This window comes from Medicago sativa, chromosome 5 (genome assembly GCF_051527215.1).
Source record: "Medicago sativa cultivar Bolivia chromosome 5, Bolivia_mono, whole genome shotgun sequence".
Classification (NCBI taxonomy): Eukaryota; Viridiplantae; Streptophyta; class Magnoliopsida; order Fabales; family Fabaceae; genus Medicago; species Medicago sativa.
In genome coordinates, this window is record NC_140753.1 from 49,964,827 (window position 1) to 49,975,774 (window position 10,948).

Here is a 10,948-nt window from a genome sequence, read left to right on the forward strand (position 1 = left end):
CAATTTTCTCAATATTTTTTTTCTTTCTTTTATCGATTCTTTTTCCTTTGTTCTTCTGGAGAAAATCCTAATTCTGTTTCTTCAGATTTGGCTTCTTCTTCTTCTACGTTTTTCCTTTATCCTCGATTCACTTCCTTGATATTCGCTTCTAATGTCATGAATCAAACATTGTCCACAATCGTAATTCTCTCGTCCGATTTCGATTTCGCTTTTGATTTCGAGTTCAATTTCATCATCGATTCTGATTTCTTGATCGATCAAAATTTCTGTTCTATGACTCTTTCGATTCATTCTTGAATCTGTAACAGTTCTTGAACTCTGATCACAACTTTGTCCTTAATTGCAATTTCGTTTTCACAATTTTCCCCAAATCTTAGGGTTTGCAATTCTGTTTACATCGTAATTTTTTTCTTGTCGTTTTCTTAATTCCAAATCCTAGGGTTCTAAAATCGATTTGCTTGATGCAATCGATCAATTCAGTTTGAGGTTTTGATGCAGTTGATTCTCTTTTCGCACGATACTTGTTTGAGTTTTTGCTATATGTTACTTCTGAATTTTTAAACGTTTTGGAGAATCATCAATTGGTTTTGTGTTCGATCAGAGAATCACTAAGTTGTTGATGTTACCCGTTTTAGGTCAAGCCTCTGATTCGTTTATACTGGTATGGATTGAAGAGTTTGTTTCTGCATCATTGTGCTCACTAGCTGTTTGTTGAAAGTTTTCACTGGAAAACAACTTATCGTTGTGTTCAATTTGGAGGCGATGGTTGTTATTAACACTAGTTGATTTGATGCATTCAAGTGTTCTGGTATGGCTGTTCCTACCTCTTGCGTTCTGGTATGACTGTTCCTACCTCTTGCTAGGCTGCACGAATGCATATTGCAGTTCTTGTCCTGGATCGTTGGTGCAGGTTCTGGTCTAGCTCCAACATTGGGTTGGATTTGCTTTGAGTTGTTGATGTTAACTACTACATGCATTTTCTTGTGCAATGCTTATTCTGTAATTCCTCATGACTGGTTTGAACACGTGGAACTTCAACCGAAAATCATTGTGAACCTTTTCATTACATTTGTATCTTTGGTAATCTTCTTGTTTTGAGTTGTTCTCTGCCTCTATGTTTTGTATTTAGTGTTTTGTTTGAGGGTTGCAATTGAAACTTCACTCTCCAACTATTGATTTTCATCAATCTTTGTGTAAGGAGCAGTAACTATTATGGTACTCTTACATGATGCTTGAATGTAATTTAGAGATATAGTTTGGATGTTGTTATCACTGCCTGAGATTTGGATATGGTTTGTGGTTAATTGGATGTGATTGATATGTGGTAAATGTTTGAAGAAGATTGGTATGAGGCTTCCTAATTTGGTTTCTTTGTTACCAATTGGAGGTGAAGTTGGTATTATATTAATAGCAAATTAATTTTGTTTTGAATTGTATGATTTCTTCATCACTGCCACTAGTTCTGTTTGAGCAGCCAGAAATTGTTGCTTAACATTGTTTTGGATACTCAGAGGTTGCTTAATTTTACAAGAGTGTTCATGTGTTTTGACTGCCATTGATTGAGCAACCCTGCTGGTTCTACATCTTTTGATTGTTGCTGCCACTCATCAGTTAATTGCATATTCTATTGTACACAATGTTGGTGTCTATTGGAGTTTGTTTTTTGGTTTCCTACTACAATGGTTCAACAGTGTTTGAGAAGATGGCTTATGAGAATGATTGATCAAATGAACTCTTGGTTTCTTCACATTTGGATTGGGTTTCCTTGATTGTTGTATTGATTCAAGTTCCTATGGCCGTATATGGTTTTGTTGCTGCTGCTTGAAAACATATGGGTTGAAGACTTGTAGAAAGATTATTTTATTATTGGCTTACATGGTGCCTACATCTGTTGGAGTTTCGGTTCTATTTGAAGATCACTGAGTTTGTGGCAATAGTTGTTGTCCATGGTTCTCTTCTTCGTCTTTCTTGGTAGCTTATGCTGGCTTTGATTCTTTTATTGTGCTTCTGTTCACGATGGTTAAGCCAAGTTGATAAGCTTCTGTCATGAATGGTTAAGCGTTGTTGTGCTTTTGTCCAAGGATGGTTAAGCGTTGTTCTTGTGCTTCTATCTTGAGTGGTTGAGAACTCTTGATGGTTAAGCGTTGTGCCTTTTATGGCTTTGTTGATGTTGGCTTCTACCGGATGGTGGTTAAGCGTTGTTTTGTTGCTTCTTCCTCCAAGTGGTTAAACCTTGTGTTGTGGTTTCCTCTTGTTGGATAAGCATTTGGTTGTTGCTATGCTCTTGGCCGATGTATTTCCGGCATCTTTTGTTGCATTTTCTCATCCCAAGTTGGAAGTGTTTTGAACACCTTCCAACTTGCGGGGGACTATTAGAGATATAGTTTAGCTTCAAGTAGTCCTAGTCCTATAGTAGTATATATAGTTGTAACCACTCCATTAGTGGGCTAATTCAATCATTTTGTAATATCACTCTTTAATATCAATACAAGTTTCATAGTTTTTCTTTCCTTCATCCATCGATATCATGTTTCCTAACAGTATTATAACTATAATAAGAGAATTGGTATTAAAACTTTTGAAATCTCAATAAACGATGAAGTACAAGATATCTTGTTAATGAAGTACAAGATAATACTTCATTAACTCCATCTCATATTAGGTATCTTGTTTAAAGTATTTGTTTGTCTTATATTATCTGTCCTTCTAAAATATCATTGAAGTATTAATGTTTTACTATTAATATACTCCTATTTATAGTATACAAACTCATCTAATGTTTGAAGACTTCATCGGAGGATGGGACCCACGAATTCTCCCTTAGCCTTAACTTGGGGGTAATTTGTTCTGATTGATACACCTTCAAATTTCATATTGCTTGGAAATTGAGATGATAGTTTATATACAACATTTGTATTCTTCAACCCATAATTAGGTGCATTTTACAAAGGACAAAACTGTGAGGGCTCACGCAATGACACAAAAACAAAATGGACAGTACCACGAAATGCGGTGTGATGTACTCGAGGGTGGAATAGAACAATTAATAATGAGACTTTAATTAATAAAACTTATTTTATCTTAGAAATTATTACTATATTCAATAATTTATGGTTTAAAGATAAGCTGGTCCAAGTCTAGAGCATTTTATTCTTCAGGTATCCCTCAAGCCAAGATTGTTAAACTAACATCTATCTTTGGGATTAGAAGCACCACTTCTCTTGACAAATATTTGGGCTTTCCAATTCTTAAAGGGAGGGCAAAGAGGAGTGATTTTTATTTTATTATTGAGAAAATGTAATCCAGACTCGCTTCTTGGAAGAATAAATTGCTGAACAAACCTGGAAGATTAACTCTTTCTTCTTCGGTACTTTCCTCCAACCCGTCTTATTACATGCAGGCTAGTTGGCTTCCTCAATCTATTTGTGACAACATTGATCAAACAACTAGGAATTTTATTTGGAGAGGCTCAAATGAGAAAGGTATTCATCTAGTAGATTGGAGTAAAATTGCCCGTCCAAAGTTTCTTGGTGGCCTCGGTATCAGACCAGCTAGGGAAGCAAATGTTTGCCTTCTTGAGAAGCTCGTTTGGGATTTAGTTCAAGACAAACTATGGGTTAATCCTCTCTAACAAATATGCAGCCGGGCATAAAGTTCTTCAAGCAAATGCAAGTTCGAGTAGCTCTTCTATTTGGTCCTCTGTCATTAAAGCAAAAAATGTCTTTAAAGGAGGGTATTCTTGGCGTGCGGATTCCGGATCTTCGTCCTTTTGGTTCACCAATTGGAGCACTCTCGGCATTCTTGGGTCTCTTGTCCCTTATATTGATATCCGTGACTTGTAACTCACTGTCAAAGATGTTCTCTCCGCTAATGATCCGCACACAAATATTCTCTATACCAACCTATCTCAAGTGGCCTCTGATCACATAAACCGCATTCATATTAATTTCAATGATACTTTTGAAGATGTTGTCATTTGGAACAACAACAAAAATGTTACTTATTCTCCAAAAAAGGGATATAATTGGCTTCTCAAAAATGCCGCTTCAGCTGGTCAAAATTTGCCTTCACATTTTTGGTCTTGGATTTGGAAACTTTAGCTTCCTGGAAAGTACAAATTCCTTTTTTGGTTGGCTTGTCATAATGTTGTCCCAACTTTGTCATTGTTGAATCATAGAAACATAGCTCCTTCTGCTATTTGCTCTCGTTGCGGCGTCCAGGACGAGACTTTTCTCCATTGTGTTCGTGACTGTATTTTTTCGGTAAGGTTATAGCACCACTTAGGCTTCACTAATGCTGATTTTTTCTCTTCTATTGATGCTCACGATTGGCTTAGAAGGGGAGCTAAGGGTTCTCAGGCTATCATTTTTTCTGTTGCAGTTTAGTGGTCTTGGCGTTATCGGAATCTTATGTGTATGGGTGGTTAAACTTAGTCTTTGCATCGTCTGTCTTCTAACATAAAGAACTCGATGGAGAGCATTCTAGTAAGTTTTCCTCCTTCTGTTACTGCTGCTACGACTAACAGGTACACCAGATGGAATAATAATAATATCTCGGGTGCAATTCTAAACGTGGATGGAAGCTATCATGGTACTCCTACTAGAACCGGGTTTGGTGGAGTTCTATGAAACGACTCGGTTCTATTCATTGCGGGCTTATCTGGTTTTATTCCAGACTCAAATAATATCTTGTTGGCCGAACTTTCTGCTATCTATCATGGTATAATCATGGCAAAGGATTTGGGTTATGCGGAGTTTGCTTGCTATTCTGATTCTCTTGTTTGCATTAATCTTATTAATGGCCCCATTGAGAGGTATCATATATATGATGTCCTTATCCAAGACATAAAACATTTGCTCCATCAAATCAATGTGACGGTTTCTCACACTCTTAGAGAGGGGAACCAATGTGCAGACTTCATGGCAAAGCTTGGAGCTTCTTCCGATGTTGATCTTCTTTTTCATGAGTCGCCCCTTGCTGATCTTGTTAATCTCAGAAGCGATGTCGATGGCACTTTGTTCCTCCGAGAGTAGTTAGCTTTTTTTTTTTTTTTTTTTTTTTGGTGGAAAGCTTTTTTTTTTGTTCTTGTTTTCTTGTTTCTTCCATTTAGCACTGTAACCAAAAAAATCTAAATGATATTGTCCTCGTGAGCTTAACTCAGTTGGTAGGGACAATGCATAATATATGTAAGGTCCGGGGTTCAAACCCCGATTACCAAAAAAAAAAAAAAAAAATTTAAATGATACTAATATGAAACCGATAAAGTTACTCATTAAGCTGTTAGGTTAAACAACACTACAAAAATTGCTGATTTCCCCAACTGCACTTGTATGTTACATTGGCACTGACGAGTGTAAATTAGAAATCTTAACAATTTCAATTATAAAGTTGAGATCCATTTATGTTCAGCCAGTGGGGTCATGCACCACATACGAGCCATTTCTATACTGCAGTAGTAGCCATGCATCAACTTTTTCATTATAAGACATATTAAAGTTAGTTCGTTGGACATTAAAAGTAAATAATGCCGAAAACAAATAGAATGAAATTATCCTAGTACTGAAAGATACACAAGTAAACAGCAAAGTTACAAAGACCTTTCTTAAATTCTTTTGTAGTAAAAGATGATAACACGTGACGAATGAGTCAAATAATTTTATACTGTAAATAAGCAACAAGAACATAAAGGGGTGGTGGCGCAGTTGGCTAGCGCGTAGGTCTCATAGCTTCTGAGTAATCCTGAGGTCGAGAGTTCGAGCCTCTCTCACCCCATGACTTTTTTTTCTCCATTGATTAACTTACTCTGGCAAAGTTCTCCAAAAATAGAAAAAAGAAAAAGAAAAACGACCCCTAACAAAAATTATAAAGAAAGTTAAATCATAAGCACTCGATATAATATATAATAAGTTTTTTCAAATAAATTATATGATTAACTCTTACAAATTTTGTCTAATCTCATTAAATAATTTGAGTAATCTTATTTAATTTTAAGGCTTCATTTTGTAAATTTAGAAACTAAATTATCGAACACTACAATTTCAAAGGCCGTAATTCATTTGGATATAAGTCCATTAATAAAACCAATGAGGTTTGTTTATAGCCGAAGAGACTGCACTCTCACAACATGGTAAACCAAGTTTAAATTTTGACCGTAAGTGTTTATGATAGGGTCGAGCCAACCCAATATATTTGTGGGTCTAAAACAAGTTTTAAATTGAGGTCTTGTAAGTGTGTTGAAAGAGACTAACATAAAAATTAAGAATTGTTTTCATAGGTTTTCTCCATTGAAAGTAATTTTATTCGAGGTGAATCATGCATAAATGTGAGTATCTCTCCTAATTTTAATTCTTCATATTGTGAGAATCTGACTTCTTCAACTATACTTAACACCATTACTTCGATAACTTTTTAAAATATATATATATATATATATATATATATATATATATTTTAATACTAATATTTGTTGAAAATTATATTTAATTTAGACATTATTTAAAAATTGTTGGGATTTAAAATTGTAAAATAATATAGATTTCTAACACAAATCTAAATTACATTTTTACGTTTGCAAACTTTAATCACACACTATGTTTTTCCAACAACTAGCATCAAATTAATAAAAATTTGAAGAGAAAAAGGATTTAAGTTAAGGATAATCAATAAAAAAGTTAGTTTTGAGGTCGAACTTGCAACATGAACTACGACTCTTAATTTAACTAGTCTTGTCGTGGAACTTGCAATATGAATCATGACTCTCATTCAACTTACGTAAACATATTTAAAACTGAAATGATTTGGAGCTTAGTACAAAGCCTACAAATTTGAGACCTAAAAACCTTGCTTTAGTGACAACTCTCTTGAACCGGTCTGCCAACATGTGAACGTGTCAGTAACCACCACTAAGCAAGCAACCAACTAAAAACTATGTTATGGAAACCCTAGAGGCACACCCAAACAAGTTCATGAATGAAATCAAGACAATATAATGAAGATCACATCATGAATTAAGTCCACTTAGGGTTCTCACTCAAAGTCCCTAATTTCTTTCCTATATAAGCTAACACATGACTTAGGTCTATGAAATGACAGATGCACTTGTAGTGCATTGGGGGCTCATGCTTCCACTAACTTAATTTATTGTTTAATAGTAGAAGAAAAAGGAAAAACTATTTTATTATAGTTGTATTGGGGGACTCATGCCTACCACTAGACACTAACTTGATTACAAATGTTGATATTTGTAGTAGTGCGTATAAATAATCATACAACAATTTTATAATTTAGATATGTAGAGTAAAATTATAATTTAGAGACGTTAAAGTGTTTTTAAGTTCTTTAGGTATATATATATATATATATATATATATATATATATATATATATATATATATATATATATATATATATATGGGTTATGTTACAAGACACCTTCATAAAAAGTAGTGTGGTGTCTTTTATCAAGTCACACCTCAAGGTGTGATTTTCACTTTTTTAGTTATAACTTTGATAAAAGACACCTTCATAAAAAGTAGTTGGTGTCTTTTAACAAATGCTCATAGAGTAACTTGATAAAAGACACCTTCACAAAAGGTGTCTTCTATCATAACCCTATATATATATAGGGGGCTGTTAACTTGCACCCACCTAAAAACATTAAGGTGCAAGTTAACAAGCTGCACTACTAGTTATTTACCAAAACACCCATGTTTTTTTATTATAAACAAATATTATTTATGCTATTTACAAAAATGTCCTTTTAATTAAAATAAAGTTTAATAGAGACAAAAGGGTGTTTTAGTAAAGTACAAGTAGGTGCAGCTTGTTAACTTGCACCTAGTGTTTTTAGGTGGGTGCAAGTTAACAGCCCTCATATATATATACACACACACATTTTAATCAACAGTTTTCTGCTCAATATATTGATGTCATTCTTTTATATGCATGGATGCATTTTTATATAAAAATTTATGAGAATAATTTTTATGCATGATGGTGTACAATATTTTTACACATACTTAAACGGCATCACATTATAGAGCTACCTTATTAGGTTAGTTCCTTAAATATCTTCATAAATATCTAAATGGTGTGATTTGATAGGATGAATGTGTAAAAAAATTAAAATGTCGGTTTATATAAATTAAACTTAAAATTTATAGTATATATATAGTCTTTGACCCCCACAGGTCAAAAAATATTATTCGTCCCTTAATGCAATTTTAAAAAGATGGTCAATATTCATAGATAAAAAATTATAGCATATTTTACATAACACATAGTAGATCAAGAATTGTGTACCTTAATACGATAATATTATGTTTATACCACTCTCACCCTAAAATTTTCACGTAAAAATAATGCATGTTTATTTATGTTACAAATAAACGTAGCATGGTCATTGGTTTCACTTAAATACAGGCGATATTGATTTGCATGCATGAATGAAGATAGAGGAGCTGAAGCAAAGTCAGAGGAAAAAGGGAAGCAGTGGATAGATGAGATATATGAGATAAAATGTGGGTCCCACAATTGGGAATGCAATCTGTGTCGGTGAACAAACATTTTGACGCGTCGCGAAGGAATAGAGCGGAATGGTGGAGTGTCGCTGTTTTCGTACTCTCAACAGAATGTGGTTTTTGTTTGTGTATGTAGTGAGTACTGTATATTTGCGTCTTGTTTGTTGTGGTGCGGCGAGTAGGTGACAATGTGACATTAGCGTTGTAAACGCGGACTTCATTTTTTGGTTTAGAAATTGTTGGTGAGTTGAGTTTCGAGACTCATTAGAGTCGGCGTATGTCTCAAAGTTTAAAGAACAATTACGTAGATAATGGATCATCCATCAATATGTTCTCACATTAATAACAAAGTTGAACCTATAATGTTGTGGATGAATCAACTTCAATCGTAAACACAAACTTCATTTAAATTAATTTTCCTTAGTAATAAATTTGGCGCCAAGTTCTTTTTTTTTTTTTTTTTTTTTTTTACAATTGACACTAAGCTTTATTTCTATACATTTTCTAGAAATTATAATACTTCTTTCCATTTGTTTTTATATATAAGAGGTACTTTGAGTGTTTTTTTTGTTTCTTAATATAATTTCTTTTCTTGATTTTAAAGTGTAAATATAGTTAATAGGTGTATAGGACTGACTCCAGGGGCGAATGCCTGTGTAATGATGGGTTAGCTTTGGCTACCTCAATTATTTTTCTTTTAGTGAATGAATAAGTGTATTAATATAGTTAGCTACCCCAATAATATATTTTTAGCTACCTCAAAGAAATTTATTTGCAAAAAAATTAGCACAAATAGAAAGATTAACAAACAATTACTTGATTAATAAACTTATATGTTCTATTTCGACATTTTGAACTCTACAACAACTATAGAGAATGTATTTTTAGCAATAAAAATTGCACAAATAGCTTATTTGTTTACATTAATTGAAAAAGAAATCGTCAGTCTATTTAACAAATATGCAACTATATATATTTGACTCCATAGAACCTAATTTTATAGAGATTGAGCATACTTAACCCTTAAACTTAATATATAAAGTTTAAAAAAAGTTAATTTTTCTTTGCCTAAAAAATTATTTGCATTTGGCCCCCTCATAAAAATTACTCTAGCTTCGCCGTTGAATGACTCGGTATACTTTTAGAGGTATGTTATATGAACAACCATTTTTTAAGACAACAAGTTTGGTCCATAAAATTGCTAATAGAATAACACTTAGCCTTTGTTTGTTTGCAGAGAAATAGAGAAGAGAGAAATAGGGGAGAGAGAAGTTGAGAAGAGATAGTGACTTTCTTTTGTTTGGTTCAGGAGAGAAATTGCAGAGAGAGAAATTGAAGAGATCAAATTCCAACTTTTTACTTTCTTCTCTGCAATGCGAAGAAAAAGGAGAGAAAGGCTGACTGACTAGTTGCTATAATTACAATATTGTCCATGCTTTCATAGTTTATTTTGCTGTACAATCACAAGGGCTTCTCACGTTTTAATATTTTTTTACTATATTAGCTATTTAGTTTTTTTTTTGGTGGTGCTATGTTAGTTTTTTTTCCGACAAGAGATTCCCAATTTTTATTAAAGAACGATGACAATATATTTACTTTTATAAAAAATAATAGATTTACAAAAAAGCAAATTTAAATTTGACAAAAAGATATTTTTTTGAGTTGAAGTATAATTAAGATTAGATATATTTTTGTGAAGGGGCTTATTTGTCAATTCAAAATGTTATTACATTTCTCTCTTCTCTATTTCTCTTCTATCTCTCATATAGCAAACAATACCTCAAATCTATCACATTTCTCACATCTTTCTCTCTTCTCATACTCTCTCTCACATATTTCTCTCTTTACAACTTCTCTCGAGAACCAAACACACCCTTAGTGAATCAACAAAGGTGTCATATCTAGTAAGTACTAGAGTCTCAAAACATGGTGAGTAAGGTAATTTGAATCTCAACTGCAAAATGTATTTACATTTATTGTTCGACTCGTCTCAAATATGGTTATCTTAATCGAGATAACCTATGAAAAACCAAAAAGACAATACACTATGAAAACCACATTTTTTTTTAATCTATACTTAATTCAAGTATGTTATGATATTAATAATGGCTTGCTTTGAGTAACAGTCAACTATCTAGGAAACTCTTCTATTTGAGATCTGCTTATGCTCAGCTTAATCAATTAAGTCAAGTCGTTTAGATCTGCGATCAATATAAAATTGCATGCAGCAATTAATAGAGTTGGCCGTTTTGCATTGTTCGAGTAGTTTACATTTACAATTGGCCAAACGTAAATAGAAGCATCTTATGATATTTTATTAATCTGACTTAAGTGATTCTTCTGATTTTATAATAATTTCACAATGTTCAATAGCGTGCTATTATGGCTAGAGAATTTAATTCTAGCAGAATGGACCCATCAGAAAATAT

At 33.1% G+C, this 10,948-nt stretch overlaps 1 protein-coding gene and 1 non-coding gene across 2 annotated transcripts; both read left to right on the forward strand.

The window, feature by feature from the left end:
- The first annotated feature begins 4,469 nt into the window (after window positions 1–4,469).
- On the forward strand, window positions 4,470–5,033 carry LOC146922712 (uncharacterized). Its single transcript, XM_085711602.1, has 2 exons — window positions 4,470–4,590; window positions 4,675–5,033. The coding sequence occupies exons 1-2, from the start codon at window positions 4,470–4,472 to the stop codon at window positions 5,031–5,033; spliced, it is 480 nt and encodes a 159-aa protein (XP_085567728.1).
- Window positions 5,034–5,687: 654 nt separating this feature from the next.
- On the forward strand, window positions 5,688–5,772 carry TRNAM-CAU (transfer RNA methionine (anticodon CAU)). The gene is given in 2 exon segments: window positions 5,688–5,725; window positions 5,737–5,772. It is a non-coding gene; the product is annotated as a tRNA-Met (tRNA).
- The last annotated feature ends 5,176 nt before the right edge of the window (window positions 5,773–10,948 follow it).

Excerpts from the sequence above, each read along its gene's own strand:
- LOC146922712 (XM_085711602.1), top strand. The coding sequence starts at position 4,470 with ATGGAGAGCATTCTAGTAAGTTTTCCTCCTTCTGTTACTGCTGCTACG. Across the intron at positions 4,591-4,674 it reads CGTGGATGGAAGCTATCATG|ACTCAAATAATATCTTGTTG; the intron begins GTACTCCTACTA and ends GTTTTATTCCAG.